The sequence below is a fragment of the Bos javanicus genome, chromosome 8 (assembly GCF_032452875.1).
Source record: "Bos javanicus breed banteng chromosome 8, ARS-OSU_banteng_1.0, whole genome shotgun sequence".
NCBI lineage: Eukaryota > Metazoa > Chordata > Mammalia > Artiodactyla > Bovidae > Bos > Bos javanicus.
The window spans coordinates 102,531,900-102,553,568 of NC_083875.1; the positions used below are offsets into that span (position 1 = coordinate 102,531,900).

Sequence of the window (21,669 nt, forward strand, 5' to 3'; positions counted from 1 at the left end):
TTTTATACGTTACGAGGACTTGAGCGGTTATACCTTACAACTGTCATTTTAAAATAATAATGGACATTCATAAATGTGTACAATACAAAAATAGTGTGCTTTGTGAATAAAATTCAACTTATTAGAAATTTTATTTTTCTTATTTGTGGTTATTTCAAAGACTTCCTACTGAACAGCCTTACAAATTAAAGTTTTCCTAAATAAAATAATTGGGATAAACAAAATAATTTTATATTATACTTTAGAGTCAGAAATTATATTTTTATGTTGTTTTAAATTAACCTTAGTGTTTGCCTCTCAACATCCTTAGGATAACCTGGTTTTTCTATTGTGTGATTTCATTTTTAGAATTTCTCTTTTGAGTTTCACCCAGACCATGTCTGACATAATTGTGGTAATTTTGACAAATGTTTTCATTGTTAATGTTAACATCCCAATTTTAAATTACATGTTACTGAGAGGAAATTGTTTAAATGATACCGTTGAATTTAATCATTGTTTTAAAAAAATCTAGTAAAACAGAGTAGGGCTTCCTTCATAAGCCCTAAACACTGGAACTTTTTCTCAAAGTGTGTTCTCTTGAACCTTACCCTGAGCCTAGAGGTAATGCTAAATGCAGATTCCTGGGCCTGACCTAGGAATCTGATTTTGATTGAGGATCTTAAGTGATTCTGAAACTTACTGAAGTGTGAAAACCGCTATTCCAGAGCAACATTACTTAATCATGAGTGATTCATAATGGAAAGAGGTACCTCCAATCTTTGGTGGCAGAATATAAATAATAAATTAATAAAGTACAACTATCCAGGAAACATACCTCCTTCCTGACATCTTGTTTATAATAGCCTTACTCAGATTTCATTGTCCTTTCTTTTTAGCTATGAAGTTTTATCCTCATTACTTTCCCAAAACACCAAATTTTGTGTGTGTTGAAATATAGTTGATGTATGGTATTATATTAGTTTCAGGTATATTACACAATTATTTGACATTTGAATACATTATGAAATGATCACCACAATAAATCTAGTAACCATCTGTCCCTATACACAGTTATTATACTATTCATGGCCATAATCCTCATGCTGTGTATTTCATCCTTGTGAATTATTTATTATATATACCTCTTACTCCCCTTCACCTATTTTGCCCCACCCTTCCACCTCTTTACCATCTGACAACTACCCATTTGTTCTCTGTATCTGTGAGTCTGTTTTCATTTTGCAAAACATAGAATATTTTTTATCACTTTTTATAATCTGCCCTGTAATTACATACGGAATATTTATAAACTATGTTTACCTGAATTGCTGTAGAATGTCACATTAACTGCTATAAATGATCTATTTAGTAATTATTAAATATAGATCTCTATAGAGTTAATGCTAAATAACAAATTTGAATATTTTTGTTTTAATTCAATAAAATGGAACCAGTACAACCTCTGGTTTCACAAATGAAGTGGTTCAAAATGAGTATGTTGCTCTCATGGGGCCCTTGCACACTGCATTAGGATAAGTAGCACATTTCTGTTATTTTCTTTTTTCCCCCCCTAAAACAAAGGCTACCTCTAATTTCACTCTTTCCACAAATCTTCGTGCACTAAACTATGTGCCAGTGACATGAGAAGCTCGTTTTGACGATACTGAGTCATCTCATGTCTAGTACATCATTTGTGAAACTGAAGTTGGCTATTATAATGCAACAGGTATGTAAATAACATTTATCAGTGATCTCTGTAAAATTGTTTCCTTCTTCCCCTTTTCATTATAAAAGGAAACTTTATTTCAGAGTAGAAAGTGCATTGTCTGAACTCATGAACACCCTCTCTATCCCTCCCCTCCCCAATTTGTTGCAGACCAGGATGAAAGAGCAGCTGAGCTCAGCAGGGAGCAGAACGAGAAAACCATCCGGAGCACACAGACTGCGCTCCGCAATTTCCGGGAGTTCCTCATCTCCAAGTATCCTTCTGAAACAAGAGAGATCTATGTCATCCCTTGCAAGGAATTGGATGCCTACCTGGCCTCTTTCTTTGTGGATGCCAGGCAGAAGGATGGATCCGAGTATGAACCCAACAGCTTGGCCAATTACCAGTGTGGACTTGAACGGTACCTAAAAGAACACAGGTATGGCTACAGTATCACCAGGGATAAGGAATTCAAGCGCTCCCAAGAGGCACTCAAACAGAAGCAGATTGAACTCCGCTGCAAAGGAAAAGGAAATAAGCCACACAAGTCCATGAAGCTCACCTTTGCTGATGAGCTCATTCTGCGAAAGAGAGGGCTGCTAAGTCGCTATAACCCTGAGGGCCTGCTCAACCTCGTCTGGCTCAACAACACAAAAGCTTTTGGGCACTGCACAGGCTTCCACGGGTCTACCTTGAAGTGGGGTGACATTCGGCTCCGGGTAACAGAAACGGGACTGGAGTACTTGGAGTGGATGGGTCAAGACACTGGTGACCTAAATGCCAAAACCAAGAGAGGGGGCACAGACTCCCGTGTGTATGCCACCCAGCACGCGCCACAGACTTGCCCCGTACAGGACTATAAGGAGTATGCCCAGCGGCGGCCTCCTGCCATGCGCTATGAGGATGCCCCTTTCTACTTGTCCATCAAGCCAGTTGTGAACTTGGCGGCTCTGCATTGGTACAACTGCCAGGCCCTCGGCAAGAACAAGCTGGCCAAGATGGTAAAGACCATGTGCGAGAAGGGGAACATCCCGGGCAGGAAGACCAACTTCAGTGTGTATCAGAGCTGCAGCACCTTGTCCGAGGCCCAGAGCAACCAGCTGGTGCTTATCTGTAACAATCTGAGCCAGCAGGCCGCCCAGTCAGTGGCTGGGCACTCCAGCAGTGGCAATTTCATCGTCTCTGCCTCCTATGACTCGTCCTCAGACACGGCTTGACCAGGTGGCTTGGGCAAGATCCCAGTCTGGTTATTGTGTCCAGAGAAACTGTGATTAAGCACTGGTTCTTGTTCCCTTTCCTCTGCCCTCAGTATTAACTTTATACAAATATAAATATATAATATATTTTTCTTTTTACAAATAAGTCAATGCAGATAGTTTAGTATTACTGACATAGCATTTATAGGCTTAAAACAAATGTACTTGTGGTGATGAAATGTAATTACTGTTAAAGACTTTACAAAACCATATTCTCAGGCAACACAAACTAGAGAAGGAGTTTCGTTTTTGGAGTTTTTTTAAACTGTCAAAAAGGAAACTGAGAGTCAGCCTAGATACTTGTGTCCTCAACTCTTGCTTTTCCTTCCCACCCCCCTGCCTCTCATTTTTAGTCTATTTAATAAATGGCAGTATCTTTTTAATTTTTAAAATTCTCCATTAATCAGGAGGAGACAACACTAACTTTCCTGCTTACGCAAAACTGTCAGGTCCAGAATATGAAAATGTTGATATCAACTGGACAGATTTTTATATGCTTTTTTTTAAGAATAGTTAGATTTTAACTTCTCTGCCTCATTTTTTGCAATTTATGAAAATCTAGATGTTTAGCTAACTTGTTGTGGGGCAAAGCGGGTGAGAAGGTGGGAATGAAGGTGCCGTTCTTTTTAGAAGCTGTATAATTTTTAATATGCAAAGTCCAATATTATGGCAAAAAAAGACTGTTACTAGCTCATTTTTATTGTTCTTGAACCTGAATAGAATTTTTTAGTTGTTTTCTAAGAAATCAATGTAAATGAAATTTTATTATCAGATTTACAAGAAATTTAAAAAACTACCAAAGCTTTGAAATGTTCCCAAGCATTAGATTGTGTATCAAACATAAAGAGAGAGTAGAAAATGGAAAAGTCTTACTGAAAATCGAGAAACACTAGTCAGGACCACAAAAAACTTATACTCTTCGAAGCCCAAATCCCCTGACTATTTATTAGGACTGAATTTCAGTCTTTTCCCAAGGGGATTGCTTGACTCTGTAGTTGTGATCAAAGGAATATTGACACTCACTTTAGGTAACATTTTGTTATCAAATTTAGTTGAATTCAAAGCACTCTTGAACATGTGCTGTTTCTGCTACAGTAAATATAAATGCATTTATGTGTGATAATCCTCAATCATAATAATTATAATTTTGATTAAGCAACCCTTCGTGGTGGTTTTTCCAAGGTCTTTATTTTTAAGCCTGTGGTGAATTATTACTTGAGATACTTTAATAATAATAAAGGAGTTTAGATGAGCAAGGTTCCTATCCTGTATAATCATTAACACATTAAAAAAAAGTCCCAATCTTAATTGTTTTGTTGGATCTGGGCTTCCTGTTGGCAAGTATTTGTTCTTCAAAGCATCCTCGTAATTCACATTAGCTAGGAAGGTAGGTGGCATTTTATGTTTTAATTATACGACCAGGACACATTTTGTTTTGATTTGCTTTGTTGAGTCATCCTGTTAGCTGAGCTTTCCCATGACCAGGCAGCTCTTCCCAACACTAAGTTATAAACACATAAACCCATTTCTCTAAATTGTGACCTTTCCTTGGCTTAGGAGTGGGAAGTCTGCCATGGCCTTTGTGTTAAGCAATCAGCTTCATTTCATGACTTTTCTGTCATAGAGAAGCAGCCAAAAACAAGACCAGAAGATACCTTTCTTTAATTTTTTGTGTTAGTGATGATGATAGCCACTAGTTTTGAGCCACTCTCTGCGCCAGCAGTGTGTGTGCTTAGTGATGCACATGCTCTCCTTATATAAGTAGAACTAATTTATGAAAATTAGAAAATCCAGATAAGCATACAGAAAACAAAATATATACTCATAAATCTGCTAGCCAAAAATAACCACTGTTAATATTGTGTTGGCCAGAAGGTTCATTCGAGTTTTCCCATAACATCATATAGAAAACCCAAACAAACTTTTTGGCCAACCCAATATTTTGGTAACTATATATTCAAATTTCAGTACATACATATTTATTTCTGTATACGTAATCTTTAATCCCTTCCACAACTTTGAAAAGAAGGCTAATTATCTCCATTTTACGTTGAGATCAATCCATAACAGGTTATATGCTAGGGAGATGGTACTGTTGTCTGACTCCAGAGTTTTTTCTGTTTACCTGAGTTCCAGCCTGTAATTAGTTTCCAGTGATTTGAGCCAGAGATGGGGACACAGTGTCTTCCCATCTGTCAAGTCGATCTGATTAAAAGGAAGACTGAGTGATCTTTCATAATGGCACACTGTCTGTCCTCTAGTCCCCCCTCTTCTGCTTATTTTGAACCACAGAGCCTCATTCTCCCTGTTCTCTTGAAAAACATTCCTCTTCTTATTCTGTAGTGGGCTCAGAAATGCACATGACAGCCTACTGTGGAAGAACTCTTTTTAAAACAATTTTTCTTTTTTAACATAGGTTACCTCTCATAAAAAAAGATTTACATCGTGCATTTTGTTTTTGCATTGACATACTTTTAAAAATTCTTAATTTGTTATTTGACAGCAAAGTAGGTTTGTCATGGGGAAGGTTCGTCAGTATGCTCTTAGAAAGCAGAACTAGGAAATTTCGAATTTCTATTTGTGTATGTATATTGAGGTACAAAAGTGAAAAGCTCCTGTTTAATCCTCTAGCATTTTCATTTGGAAGAATGCAGATTGTGAATTATTTTTTACTTATTTATATTTTGCTTTAGTAACTTAAACCAAATAGGAACGTTGTGACATTTAGATTTAGAAAACTGTCTTCCGAAGAGTGACTTGGTAGAATTTTCACTGAATTGTATTATCTGGGATAATTAAATTATGAAAAATTATTGGCAGCTACCTCTAAATTTTGTGTTTTTGTATAAACGATACTGAGGATATACTACTGCCAGATGCCATATTTTTTATTTGTTATTTTAACTTTAAAAAACGTACATCCATATTGTGGCAGTAGTAGATGCCAAAATCGTGTTTGTGCTTTAGCAAAAATTCAGCAGTCCAGCAGTCTTCACTATAACTGACCGTGTTGCCTTTCCAGGCAATCCCATGGTTCATACAAAAACAATAAGACCGTATTTGCAAAGTTTACACTTTAAGGTCAGTGTAATGTCATGTAAGAAATTTTCTAGTGCCCCTCCTGTGACTGGAAGTTTTGGTCTGTCTACAACTAAAATGCCAAACCCCTTTGTCAGCATCTGGATGACATAGCTGCATAATTTAGTTTTTCTTCTATATTCATGTGGGTGACTGGCTATTGAACATCGTAGATGGTAGCAGTTTTTTTAAAAAAAATCAAACATAGTGCTTGAAAGGTTAGAGATATTCAGGATGTTTATCCAACGGAACTTACTCTGAAGAGTCCATCTGTTTCCATGGTTAGGGCTGGTCTGAATATGATTTATAATATATCAGGTACTTGAAGTATTTTTATTATAGTTATTTTTCCCTGTATTAAATCACTTCTGATCTGCAGAAGAATGTTCGAAGTGAAGATCGGGTCTCCCTGGTTAGCCGATACTTTCATTGAATTAATTTGTCTAAGTCACATGGCTTAGGTTCTAGGTACCGTGAAATCAGACGACTTAACTGAGATGAAAATTTATAGTCATATCATCAAATACTTGAAAACCTAGTGTCTAGAGACTAAGAGGGGTACAGAGATGTATAAAATAGTTCCTGCCTTCAAAAGGTTTATAAAAGATACCGTGATAAAAGTTTGATTTCATTTTTGAGAGCCCAGCAAAATACTCTATGCCAGGACTATTTTGCATAGTTTCTCGAACTTTGTACTCATACTATCTGACCATTATTTAGCCATTTAATGTGTTGGTTTGTTGTAGAATATTTAATACTGCTTTGAGTATTTTGTGGTGGATCTTCCTTAGACCCTGTTTTAAAGTCAGTAATAAGACAAAGCCATTTCTACACCATCCAATGTGTTTACATAGAGGCACACATGCATAGGAATGTGCAGATGATTGTCCGTGGGTGCCGGTTATCCCAGTTACTGAGTTCTTACAGTGTACCATGGTACTGAGTACTTCTAGATTGTTTCACTTAATTCTTACAATTGCCTGTGAGAGTATCATCATTTCTCTTTTACAAATGAGGAAAGCCAGAAAAGTCAAATAGGTTGCCCACATCACTTAATACATAAGGGCATCAGGAGCGGAAACTAGATCCAGATACCATTAAGCACTGGCCTTTTCTGCTGTAGCTGCCTGTTCACCAGATGATTTACTGTGCTTCTGTGGACTCTCTGAAGTGATAAATTATAAATGGAATTCCTGGTGTAATAAAATCATCCATATTTTTTCAACTCTGAATTGAGAGCAGCGCCCTCACCTGGCTATTTGTTGGCATAAAATTGTATAAGCCCCTCTAACTGGTTCTTTTGAGATGAAACATTCAGCAAAGTTTTTACTTTTTTTTTGCTTAGCCATGAATAGAGCGCAAAAGTTTGTATCATTCTTTAAAGAACTCTTAGTTTTGTCTTCTGAATGTGCATATGCACAAATAATTATATTTTTAACAAATGGTTGTCCTTTGTTTTTATCCCATGTAAACCAAAAATCCTATTTCAAAAGTTTCTTCTAATTTAGACAGAAACAGGGGAGGTTCTAGGCAGAGGGAATAGCTCTCTTAAGCCCAGGAGCTGATATTGTCATCCACTAGATACTGAATTTTGATTGCCAGTCTGCCAGAAAGTTTAGTCTTCTCTGCAAATCGGTGCTAGCAAATTAACTATTTAATAGAGGATTTTGTTATTATTTTGTTTTGGTTTTTTAATCAGTCAGAATTGTTTTTATCAGAAAGCCTGGTGGCTCAGACAGTAAAGAATCTTCCTGCAATACAGGAGACCCAGGTTCGATCCTTAGGTTGGGAAGATCCCCTTGAGAAGGGAATGGCTACCCATTCCAGTACTCTTGGAATTCCTGAAGAATTCAATGGACAGGAGAGCCTGGTGAGCTACAGTCCATGGGGTCACAGAGTTGGATACGACTCAGGGACTAACACTGCAGGAAAATGCTATCCTGTGATTCTCAGTATTGGAGATCAACTAGAACCACTCAAATTTTTTCTACTTTGACTATCTCCACAGTTTTAGATATTAGAGACAGACACTTCTGATTTTAATCAGCTTTCTTCTGATTAGTTTTCTTTATCTACAGGAAAGAAAAATTTTGATCTTTGTTCCTCTGGCCAACATAAAGCTGTACTATTTAACATCTATAGATAAAAACTCTCTACCATGTGATAACAGAAATAAATTTCTAAACCTAGGGAGAAAAATCTGGGAGAGTGTATGATAATTTATTACAGTAAGGTATTTTTAAAAGGTTTATTCATGAAAAAGTAGTTATAAATACTAAGGAATTAACAAGTTCTTTATCAATCAGTGTGAAAGATCTCTCTCAAATAGAACTCCTTTATACAAGGTATTATTTATCTCTACATGTCTACCATATGATATGATTTAGTTACTTAATAAGAAACACATCATTGGCAAGGGCATCCTCGATTATTTTTTGTTTCATTTTTCCCTTAATGCATGGTATTCAAGCATGGTATTCAAATAATTGCTTCTTCTCCCCACTGAATTTGGCTGAGGTGATGAATGCATAGCTTCTCATAAGGCAAAGTGATGAAAATATGATTTTAAAAGATCTTGTCATGCAAAATTCTGGGATAAAGAAATGTACTACGTGATCATCCTTTGGTGGTAGGTGTAATTTTTTAAATACGTCTATTTATTTGGCTGCACTGGGTCTTAGTTTGGCATGAGGTATCTAGTTGCTGACCATGGATGGAACCCAGACCCCCTGCATTGGGAGCACAGTCTTAATCACTGGACCACCAGAGAAGTCTCATGGTGGTTGATCTGTATCTAATGATACAAAAACAGAAAAGAGGGGATGATTTTGCTAAACCCCCTACAACTGTGATTTCACTTTCTAGACAGAAAAGAAAGAATCGAAATCTCTCGTACACCGCCCTATTTGTGAATTGACTGATTGGGCCTGCCAAGGCTGAAGGAAACACATAATTTGGTATTGAAGATTGCATTAGTTTTTGAAAGAAAGCATTGTAATACCTTTAAATTGTGTTTTTATGTAAACCATGACTTTATTGAATTAGACTCTTTAATTAGGTCATAGTACTAATTTGATCAGAATATTAATTAGGTCAGAGTATTAAAGTAACCTTCATCTTTATTGAGTGAATTATAATCATAAAGGCTAGACCTAGAAACGGAGAAGGCAATGGCAACTCACTCCAGTACTCTTGCCTGGCAAATCCCATGGACGGAGGAGCCAGGTAGGGTAGTCTGCAGCCTGGTAGCCTGGTAGCTGCAATCCATGGGGTCGCTAGGAGTCGGACATGACTGAGCGACTTCACTTTCACTTTTCGCTTTTATGCACTGGAGAAGGAAATGGCAACCCACTCCAATGTTCTTGCCTGGAGAATCCCAGGGACGGGGGAGCCTGGTGGGCTGTCTATGGGGTCGCACAGAGTTGGACACAACTGAAGTGAGTTAGCAGCAGCAGACCTGGAAAGGACCTAGGATCATCAGGCCTGGTGATTTTCAGTGCTGTGAGGAGTCACCATGTCTTCTTAGGAGGCGGGGGCAGGGAGGGCAAACAGATGGATGGAGATTGCATAGGGAGCACTTTCTAAAACAGATCCCCCAGGAATTCTCATGTTCCCTGTGCTCCTAACTTCTTACTTGGAGACTCACTAGACTGAATGAACTACCTCTATTACATATCCTTCTTGTGTGCCAGGCTGGAAAATAAGATTGGAAACATCTCATCTAATCCATCCCTCTTGTTTTATAGAAGAGAGAAACAGCCCCAGAGAGTTGAGATGAATACCTAGATGTACACACTTTGTTAGAATCAGAGCCGAAGTGTAATCCAGACACCCTGACTTCCAGTCTGTAGATAGGGCTTAGGAAGAACAACCCTACATTCCCACTGAGTAAGAAGCGGTATCCTTTTCTTGTTTTGAAAATTTTAATAGTTTTTTAAGCTCTCAAGTTTCTATTAAGAAATAGATTCAAACTGCCAGTTTCCAAATAGGCTATTTTGCATGTGAACTTTTACATTTCATTGTATAATGTTATACCTGGATTACAGCAACTTCTTTTGAGATTTGATGGGATAATCCTTAAATATAATCAGTCATCTTTTAACATCTTTCAGCCTACCCCATTTATATTCAGTTTTCATTTCTAGAGGAGAAACAAACTATAGTTTTCAAATATGTGAATTCCAGTCATAGATTATGAACTTAAAAAGTAACTTTTTATTTAAAGTGGTATTCTTTTGACTATCCAGATATATAGCATCTGTATTATTGGGTTTTTTAATGTACTTTCTTTTTTAGTCTGGAAAGTTTTTAGTTTGTAGGTAAAATCGTCTTAGAGGGTTGGGACATCTTGAATCAAAACGATTAAATTTTTATCAACATAACTAGGATGTTTGTGAAATGTATTTAGAGATAGACAGGGGAAGGAAAATGGGAACTAATGAAAGAGGCCTACAGCAGGAAGATCCACAGATACAAACTGTAAATTTCTATATTATCCACATTACTCTTCTAAACAAGGATTCAAACAAGTATACTTTAAATCTCACAAATTTTTATTTTGTAAGTTATATTTACCAGATCATAGTTGACGATGAAAGATGAAATTCTAAGATGTTAAAAGGTACAGGGGAATTATTTGTCTTTTGAATGCAGAGTTGGATTTTTCTAGGGTTCTAATGTTCTTGGTGTTACACTGGACTTAGACATTTTTCCGTCATACACTCATTTTAAGGAGCTTTAAAAATGCTTTGGCATAGTTTATTTATTTGTGGTAAGTAGAATTAGGAAGAATCAGCAATATAGAGTCCTAACAGTATTTGTGCATACTGTATTTAAGTGATTTTTATGCCTGTTTACTTTCTGTGATTCTTAAATTTTATAAATCAAATACCTTAGCATACTTCCACTAGAAATTAATTTATAATTGATTATTTATGCTGGATGAAGTAGAAGTTTCATTTTAGTATTAATCCACTCAGATTAACTGAACTTTTATATCTACAATTCATTATATTACAACTTTTTAAATAGCATTTATAACAAAAGAATTTTGTTTTATAAAGTATTTGTTACAAAAAAAAAAAAACAAAACACCATCTTGCCAAAAACCATTACAGTCTCTATGCATTGTGTATATTCTGTGATGTCACTGTTGAGATTTTGCATGTTGTTGTAGGTGCTCTTTCATATGTGTGTTTGTGGTGTTTATGTGGAATTGTTAACCATTGCTGCTATCACTTATTGTAGTTAATCTGAAAAACTGTGCGAAGAGGCTGTGCCCGTCAACATTTGTACGTGTGACTTGTGAAAGTACGTACTTCGCTGTTTGATACTTTGAGCCAGTACTTAGTGGCCTCTACAGAAGGAAGTGTTGTAGTTGTCAGGTGATGCCAACGTCAAAATCTTGCTTCATATTTATAATTCCAGGTCAGCTTTCCTTCTGCACTTTCCCTAACTCTTTGAAAGGGAAACATTTGTAAAAAGAGAAAGCAAGAATTCTGAGCTTTCCTAGTACCCCCCACCGTAAATTTTTTTTCCCCCAATACTAGAGAAATTCCATAGAATGTCAGTGTAGCAGCATAATTTCCCTTGATCTAGGTATTTTAGGTTGAAGAATATAACAACAGAAGACTGTGGTGGCGGATACATTATCTTTGTTGGTTATCATGCCATATTGTCTGAATTTCATTTAATAGAGTATTTAGCATTTTCCTTTTGTTTATAAGGGACCATGAAAAGCCCAGCTTCCCAGGTGGCTAGGTGGTAAAGAATCCACCTGCAAATGCAGAAGACATGGGCTTGATCCCTGGGTTGGGAAGATCTGGAGGAGGAAATGGCAGCCCACTCCAGTAGGCTTGCCTGAGAAATCCCATGGACAGAGGAGCCTGGCGGACTACAGTCCAAGGGGTCACAAGAGTCAGACATGACTTAGCAACTAAACAACAATATGAAAACCCCGGAGTTCCCAAATATTAACTTTTATATTCAGCATCTGCATAGACTTATAACATACCTGGTTGTCTTATGACCATCAGAATCCTTTCATGCCCACCTGTCTTTAGTTTGCTTCCTGATATTTGTGACTTGCCTCAACAATTCCCAACTTACTGTGACATTAGAATATTATTTCAGTGGGTTAATTCTACTTTATTAAAATTTAATGGAGGTAAATTGCATACGTACTTAATACATTATTGGGCTTCCCTTGTGGCTCAGCTGGTAGAGAGTCCACTTGCAATGCGGAGACCTGGGTTTGATCCCTGGGTTGGGAAGATTCCCTGGAGAAGAGAAAGGCTACCCACTCCAGTATTCTGACCTGGAGAATTCCCTGGACTCTATAGTCCATGAGGTCGCAAAGAGTCGGACACAACTGAGTGACTTTCACTTAAAATGGAAGGGAAATATCATAAAATGTTAAGAAAAAAGGCTCTTCTTAAAGAACCTTTTCACACCAACTTTGCAAAACTCCTCACTTCAAGTGCAGGATTTCCTTCTGTCTGTTCAGTGGGTTTATACTTATAATATCCTTATAATAAAGGGACAGTCTTCTGAGTTACATTGAGGCTTTCTGTGTGACTGTCGGTGACAGGCAATACTGTATTTGGAAACGTTGCTTCTGAAATTCTGGTTTAATTCTAAGAATATTAAAATGAATTCATCAAAGCCCCGGCCACTTCTTTGCTTATAGGAAAAGAAGGGTATATTTTATGTTGAGCCTTTTCTCCAGAATATGCTTTAAGCATTTGTTACTCAATGGAGGTGACAAAGAAATAAAGGAAATTCAATTATGTATGTTCTGAAGAAATCATGTCCTTGTACAGTGGCCTCTGGAGTGACACAAAAATATTTCTTGTTTCCTGCATCTGGAGTTTTCAGGCAAGATCTTTGTACTTAGAATTCTGTTTATATGAACACCAAAGATTCTGGCATGATATGTCCTGAAACGATTAAATAGCTATGGATACATTTATTGAGTCCTGCTTTTGGGTTTATTTGCCCTCTTTGGGTCTTTTGTACATTTTGTATGTCTGTCCTGAGGCCTTTATGCCTAGGGCAACTTTTTAATCAAATAATACATATATATTTATTAGGTTTCTAATGTATAGAGTTTGTTCTCACCATGACTTTAAACTTTATTTCATTGCTAAAGTTAGACATAGATTTGCCAGATTAGCCTCATAGTTTGGACATTTTTTGTTGTAACCTGAAAATGTAGCTTATAACCCCATAGGCCTGGTAGATGATGACTAGAAACATTTTGGATTCAGTAGAATCTCTTATAGAAACTCATTTATTTGTTAATGTAAAGAACTTGGTGATTTCATAAAATGAAAGCTGTATACAACTTAAGTTCTTCCATCTTTCTTGTAAGAATGACTTTAAGATTCTTTTTATTCTACCACTTATAAGTTAATTGGGAATAAAAAGGTAGATTTACCAATTTAGTATAATTTAACACTAAGCATCTGTTTAGAAATGTAATCACCACAGTTAATACTTAGAAAAGTCATATAGAAAAATACAGTACTGTTCTTTGAAGATGGATTTATTTCCCCCCTTTTGATGGATTGTCAATATGAATGTATATTTTCTGGCCACTTAGCTTTTAATTGATTTACGTGAAAAAAAGCATATGTGTGCCTGTTCACTCAAACCATATTTAAAATTCTCTTTTTAAGCTGCTACAATTATAATATATGAAAGAAGAAAGAGAAAGGTGAATTGAGGAAGAGGGAAATTTCTGTTAATATTTAAAATGTGTAACTGTGATACCCTTGGTTAATTAATCCTCTGCCTTTTGATATTTGTAATAATACAGGAGAATTTTTTTGTTATTAAGAATATACTGTTGGTTTCATTTTTGTTTTGCTGCTCACTGATCTTTAACACCAAGATGTTTTCATCTTTATCAGTTCAGTTTTTGCTTCATATTTGTCTGTGTACCTGTGCTCTAAATAAAATTATAGTTTTATGTCCCAGTGGCTTATTCTGTTATGTGATAATGGTTATCTCTAATGTAGTGTGACTTTCTATCGTTTTCAGTATTTGTTGGTACAGCCTAAAACTTATAGAAATAAAAAAATCCAATAAAATCAGTTAATGAACATCAGTGATGTCTCCATAATGAGAGCGTGCTTTAATCCTAGTGTTTTATCTGTGGTTGGGTATGACTAGTCTTCATTCATTTACTCAATGGTTTTCTGCAAAGCTGGCTGATTTTTTATAGCTACAACAGTTTAAAAGGCGAGTTAAACCACAGTTAAAAAAACTTGTCCTGTCACCACGCATTAGCCCAGGTTACAGTCAGTGCAGACTGAGCAGAGCGTTCTGCGTCAGTTGTTTTCTAACCACTGAGGAGGGCAGGTCATGCAAGTGCTCAGACGAAGCTCCTGAGTAGGGAAGACACTTTCGGAAGGCGTTTATAGCTAATTAATCATATGCTTCCTGGAGCCCCAGGCCTAAAAGTCCTGTTGGTGGAGCAGAAGTCTCCACTGCAAACTCGGTCTTTCTGTCCATCTGTGGAGTTGTGTCAGCCAGTTGTATGAAGTCATGCCAAGCTAAGTAGATGTCAGGTTCTAGACTTCCTCATTTTTAGGAAAATTTTTCGGTTCAGATACAATTCTCTGTGTGCAATTTGTTGCATTTAGCACATTTGACAATGTTCTTTGGAATAGGAATGGTTGTTCAAAGTGATTATAATTATCAGTTTCACACATCCTTGTTGTGTCACTAAGATTATTTAATAACCCCCCAGAAAATATAGTGTTTTCTCTCACAGTTCATTATTTTGCAAAAGTGCAAATAAATTTCTTCCATATCTGTGGATAGTCTCCCAAAGTATTTATTCATAGAAAGCTGAATATTCCTAATAGAAATAATTACTGTATTTTTGTATTATAATACTTTAAATTGTATTGGAAACTACTTTATACATAGTTATAACTAAGTTTGTGTTTTTAGAACTCTAGACACAAGGGATTCATCTTTAAATGTGTTCACAAGTTAAGCATTTAAAATGTAACAAATTTTATTTTCCCAGTAGGGGAAGAATATTAGAATTTAAGTTGAGGAATATTTACCCTACAAGTCAGAAAATGTTTTCTTTTTAAAAGTTTTATTCATCTATTTTAAATTAATGATAATCTTTTCTAAGAAGATTTCAAATTACTAAAAATAACTAATATGTATAAAATATTTAATGTTGGTACTATATCTAAAAAGTAATCTTTAAAAAAACATTGAATTTGGTGGCAAACATTTTCAGACTGAATATTTTTTGCTTTATTGAAATTCATAATGATCTAAAAATGTGAAAGCAATAATTGCCTTGCTTTTTTAAGCATTATTTACTCTCCGTGATAAATTGTAGAGTTTTGGTTTCCCAGTGCATAGAGTTATGTTTATACTATGCTGTAGTCTGTTAAGTGTGCAATAAGCTTTATGTCTAAAAGAACAAGTGTGCTTTTCCACAGTGGCTGCACCAGTTTTCATTCCCACCAACAGGGCACAGTTGTTCCTTTTTCTCCACATGCTCACCAACACTTACGTTTTTTGTCTTCTTGACAGGTGTGAGGTGGTATCTCATTGTGGTTTTGATTTGCGTTTGCCTAGTGATAAGTGATGTTGAGGATCTTTTCATGTGCCTGTTGGCCATCTGTATGTCTTCTTTACATAATACTTGCTTTCTTGGTTCCTTATTTTGTTTTTAATTTGTCTCAAGTTTTGCTTGATAGGTTGCAGATGTTAGACTTTTGTTTTTGTTTAACTTTTTCTGGCTAATACCTTTTATTTACTCTCTGATTTGAAAATACATTCTAATAGTTAATTTCTTTCATTTTTTTGTTTGTTTTTAACAAATTTAAATATATATATTTAATATAAAAATTAATTCACATTGGTCATCTCTCCCTTTTTTTCTTCTTTGTTCCTTATTCTTCCCAAAGAGGATGAGATCCTAATCATATTTTTTAATATCTTTCCTCTCTTCTTTTTCCCTTATTATTGAAATTATGGGGAATTTTAGTTCAAGATTTTGTTCCATCACACCCCATCTCTTTTCATAGTCTTAACAGTTGTGTTGAGCTCAGTTGCCACATTACCTAGCGTTAGGAGTAAATTATTTGCTTCTCACTCACTATACCTTGTACCCAATATCTTTCCCTCTCTTTGATTCAGTTTTTCTTTTGTTTGCAAATATCCATGACCTTTTTTTAATTTTTTTTTTAAGAAAGGGTGTTTGGATGATACTCTCTTTATGATTGATAATACCTTTCTTTTTCAAGTGATACTTTAGTTAGGTAATAGAATTCTTAATTTTGGTTGTTTTCCCTCACAACTCTGAGTAGACTTGAGTCAATGTATTTTAGTATTTGGTATCACAGCTGAAAAATCTAATTCTTGTTACTGTCGCAGTGGCTCTCCACAGCCCCTGCTCTAGAAAGATTACAAAGTTTTCTTTTTGTTCTCAAGCTTTGGAAATTTCACCAAGATATGTTTATGTGTCTTTTCAATGTGTGTGTTAGACAGTTCATGAACCTTAACACTCTTAAGGATTAAAATCTTTCTTTGATCAATGGGGTTTTCATATGTCTTGGATTATTTTATCCTGTTCTCTAACTTTTTCTTTTAAATTCTTATAAGATGGATTTTTAGTTTCATTAGTCTATCTTGTATGCCTCTTAGCTTCACTCTCATCAGTTTTTTACTACTTTGCCTGCCCTTCATGGAAAAGTGCTTCCTAGTAACTAATTTGTCCTTTAGCCATGTTCATTCTAATACTCAGCTCTTCGGAGGATTTTTAAAATGTGTTTTTCCATCATTTAAACTTTCCAGGATCTTTCTTGTTCTTCTCTTTTCCTTTTTTAAAAAAATTAATTTTTATTAGAGTATAGTTGCTTTCCATTGTTGTGTTAGTTTCTGCCGTTCAGCAAAGTGAATCAGCCGTACATGTACATGTCTCCCCTCTTCTTTGGATTTCCTTCCCATTTAGGTCACCACAGAGCATTCATTAGAGTTCCCTGTGTTATACAGTATGTTCTCATCAGTTATTTTATACTAGTGTCAATAATGTATATATGTCAATCCCAACCTCCCAGTTCTTCCCACCCACCCCCTTTCCCCTTGGTTCTCTTTTCCTTTTGCAATAAGAGCTGTTCTTGTTTTAAGTATGCATTATCCTCTCAAACCTCTGTATTGATCTTTTAAATTCTTTTTTTTTTTTTTCTGGTTTTCTGAATTGTCTGTTTTCAAGTAGAGGATAGGGAACATGAAATTAGTTGCTCTGCTTGTATAACTTGTTAACTTCCACGCCTTTAAGTTTTACCCAGTTGCCAGGTGATGCTTGTTTGTATGCTCACATTTTAAAATGAAAGTCTGGATTTAACATTGATAGCTTATAGGGATTTCCTTAGACCATGTTCAAGGGTCCTGTTTGAGCCTGGGCAGAGCTCACTTTTGTGGGTAATAGTTGAGCACAGGGTTCTGCAGGTGGACTTCACCCGGCTGTAATGCTGGACAAAGAAGTATCCATGAAGAAGCTTCCCTGCACGGTATAAAATAGAAGACAGGCTGGGAGCCAGGAGCCCTCTCCAGTGTAGACACAGCAGGGGTGCTACCTGAGTGATGGAGCACGTTGGGGGTTTCTTACTTTTTATAGCTGCTTTCCTGTTCTCCCCTCTCTATCCAGTGGGGCCGCCCAGAGTTACCGTAGGCAGTGCCCCCTTTTCTCTCTGACCTTGGGGGTAGTAGCCTTCCACTGCAGATCCACTCACTTTACACACTGTGCTGTAAATGATGTAAGTGGAAGCTGTGTATAGAAAGTAGGATAATCGTTCAGATCTGGCCATCCTTAGGCTCTACTCCCACAGCCCCTCCTAACTCTGAGCTCAGAGTTTGCCTGTTCTCTAGTGGGAAACATTCAAAGGCTTCTTTAGTAGTCCCTCCTTTTCCCTGTATTCAGCTGTAAGTTCTTACTTTTGTTTGTTTCTTCATGAGGATGCTCTCCTAAAAATGTCCCCAGCAACACAACACTACAACTTATACTCAGAATTTTTAAAAAGCAGTTAAAGAGACATAATTTAGTCCTTAAATACAGTCAATAAGGAACCGTGTATGCTGTTTTATTTTCACAGATTTCTTTTCCCATTATGTAAGCATACAAGCATTCTTTCCCTGTTTCTTTATATACTAGGACTTGGTTTCCATTTTCAGTGTACAGTCTTTGTTTCTGTGATAGAAAATTAAATTATTTAAGCCCTTATAATTGTTTAATGTAATAATTAAACTTAGGCATCCTGTCTTGCAATGTACTCTTTTCTACTCCTATGTATATTAAAGTGATAGGGACTAGACTGTGTTGCAAATAAGTCATTTTTGTATTGTTGTTCAGAAAAGCTATAGTGAAACTATAGTGGTTATTTAAATCAGACTTTTGAAGGTTAGTCTGAGTAAATTGGGAGGCAAGGATGTTTTTCAGAAGCACAAATGGCTAGTACCTAAATTGTGTTCCTTACTAAACGCTGTATCCCTATAGTACCTGATTCCTTTGCTGTAGTGACCAGAGTGGAGTCAGCAGGACCCAGGAGCAAACCAAGAGTTGGCTGTAATATTTTCCAACTCCATGACTTGGGACAGCACAGTGCCTGGTACAGAGAGAGTACTTCAGTAAATACTGGATTAATGATGGATGAACTTACTAAGTGTATGAGGTTCAGATTCCTTACCTGTAAAATAGGTATAACAGTAGGATTGCTTAGAGACACAGATAATTTATATGACCCTTAGCCTATAGTGAGCATTTAATTAGTGCTGGACATAATAGTAAATTTTATACTAGAATTCTTTCATTAATATCAAGCAAGTCCCAGAAATAATAGAAGCTACATGTCAGTTTAGGAGGGTGGTGAGAGGAATATGCCTACATGTCTCAGCTGCTTTGGAAAGCATTTCTAGCATTGTTTCTGTCTTACTTTAAGCATTTATTAAAGCAGATTGTGTGTTCAGCAATTCAAAGCCAACTTAAAGGGTGAAGACACAGTCTTAAGGAGCATATAAACCAACTGAAGAGATCTTCCAGGCACAATTAGATTATTAGTTCTAAGGAATAAGAAAGCAAATGTGGGGCTCATACCCAAAGCCAGAATAAGGGAGTTGGATTGTAAGGGAAACGAGTTTGCAATTGGAATTGAAAAAACACGCTGTTTGATCGGCACAAAGACCTGAGTGAGATTTCTCAGGGTGTGTGGGGAGGGGGTGATGTGGTGTCTTGGGCACAGGTGGATGCTGGAAAGCACAGGAGGCTGGTGGTTTGGGTTCCTCACTGGGAGCAGAGACAGGCGAGGTGAGTCAGATACAAGCACTTTGCAGATCACCTTGGTAATGTGTTAGCTATGGGTTTTGCTGTTTCTCAGCCTTTTTGAGCCTGGTTTGAATACAGAAACATTCCAAAGTGGGTCGCAATCACTGGTTAGAGTACAAGTTGGCATTGTTTTAACTTTGTGGTGGTTTTTACCTTGACTTTTTTTTCTATCGAAAGACAACAATTTGAACAGTTTAAGCCCAGCTTTAGTAGATCACAGTGTGAAGAAAGGCCAGATAGTTATAGATTTAGCTGTCTCTTTGGCAACCAGTGGACACATTGAAAAAGAAGAGTCTTCATCTAAAATCATTTAGCAGTTACAATTTACAATCTTTTCACTCTCAGATGAGAGCCTGTCTGGTGTACCCCTTCTCTTTCCCTAATATTCTACTTGACCTTCCATTCAGATTCTGAGCTAACAGATGGGTTGTAGATTCAGGGTTGAAATCTCTGTCTGTCAGTTTGTGAAAAGAAATAAAGAAATATGCTAATACCATTTAATTTGAAGCTGCCCAGAATGACACATAACACTTTTGAGACTATTACAGAAAAATAACAGTTCTACATGTGCTTAAGGTAAAGAGGAAGAACGTATAACTTGTCTTCCCTTTTCTTTCCCTTCTTTCTAGTTGAAATGCTATGTTTTTCAGTGAAAATTTTAGAATCATTCTTTGTTTCTCCTTGTTCATTTTTCCACAACTGTTACTGTAATGCCTGCGTTAGTGCATCAGTTAGTATATATGGCAAAATTTGGGGGATTAAATCCAAGGATACTGCATGATTTAAAGTTAGAAATATATTTTTATATATATATACTATATTATATATTATATACTATATTCTATATATAGATATATATATAGATATATATATATACTATATTCTAATATAGATATACTTGATAGAAACTTTCTTTTCTTAAAGGGTTGTCTCCTAGAAGTTTTCTGTTATTTAACATGATCCAAAGGTTTAATTCTCCAAAGATGGGAATGGCAAATTATTTTAATGCCTTTTATTGTTTTTCTTTCTAGCCTATTCTACTAAGCTCAACAAATTTCCTGTATTTAATATTAATGATGACTTGAATGATCTATGTACCAGTGCAGTAAGCCCAAACACGACCAAAGCCACGCGGTATGCCCTGAATGTGTGGCGATATTGGTGCATGACCAATGGGCTCAAAGATCACACAGACATCACCAAGGTAAGAAACTCTTGACTTTACTTCTCCTTACAGCCAGCTTTACTGAGCTTGCCTGTGTCAGGCAGGGTGCTAAGCACTGTGGGGAACATGGAACAGGTGCTTTCTGTCTGGGGAAACTTGGAAAAGACCCTAAAATAGAAAAATATCCACAGTACAAAGAAGAATTTAAATGCCAAAAAATCCAGATGGGTAAATTAATTTCACTTTGTTGAGACTGACAAAGGAATTGATACTTAAACTTAATTTTGTATTTTGAGAAAGAGGTAGAGTTTCAAGAGAACTGGATAAAGACATGAGTCTTCTAAATGAATCATGTAAGAAAGAGTAAAATTCAGAGGGACATATTCACCTGCCTGCAGCAGAGGCTTTGCGTATGGGAACAATGAACTATAAAAGCTGGATTCTCATAACCCTTAAATGCCAAGCTAAAATCTTATGAATATTGGCCACTAAAGATTTTTCCTGTGTTTCTTTATAAGGAGAGATTTTATTTGAAAGATGACTGCAGGAGCAGCAGGGAAGGGACTGTCGTAACAGGGAGAACACTGACCATAGGATCTGCAAGTGTCCTAAGGGTCAGGTGAAAGGGAAACACTGAATTTTTTTTAACAGGAAAGAATGTAAGAAATGTAACATTTTAGAGCAATTAACTGGAAGTGATGAGCAAAAATGTATTTGATAGATTCTTAATTTTCCCAGTTGTAAAACAAGCTCTTAAAATCTCTTCTAACTTGAAATGTTTGACAGTTGCTAATAGAAGGAAAAATTCTAGGACGTATAGAGACAGAAGTCAGAAAGAAAAACACCAGTACAGTATATTAACGCATATACATGGAATTTAGAAAGATGGTAATGATGACCCATTACGTGAGACAGCAGAAGAGACACAGGTATAAAGAACAGACTTTTGGACTTTGTGGGAGAAGGCAAGGGTGGAATGATTTGAGAGAATAGTATTGAAACGTGTATATTACCATGTGTGAAATAGATGACCAGTCCAAGTTTGATGCATGAAACAGGACACTCAAAGCTGGTACACTGGGACAAACCAGAGGGATCGGATAGGGAGGGAGGTGGGCGGGGGGTT

At 36.4% G+C, this 21,669-nt stretch overlaps 1 protein-coding gene across 5 annotated transcripts in view; it reads left to right on the plus strand.

Moving 5' to 3' along the window:
• Nucleotides 1-21,669, plus strand: part of KIAA1958 (KIAA1958 ortholog) — a 133,172-nt gene that overhangs the window by 88,029 nt on the left and 23,474 nt on the right. For 2 of the 5 annotated variants that reach the window (XR_009738217.1, XM_061426510.1), the window contains exon 3: nt 20,410-20,582. Coding sequence is in view for 4 of the 5 variants with exons in the window: in XM_061426510.1 (XP_061282494.1) it covers nt 20,410-20,582 (173 nt within the window). In the remaining variant the exon portion in view is untranslated. Of the gene's footprint in view, nt 1-1,858; nt 14,001-20,409; nt 20,583-21,669 lie in introns of those variants that run through there. The other 3 variants (XM_061426512.1, XM_061426508.1, XM_061426509.1) reach the window with 3 other exon arrangements.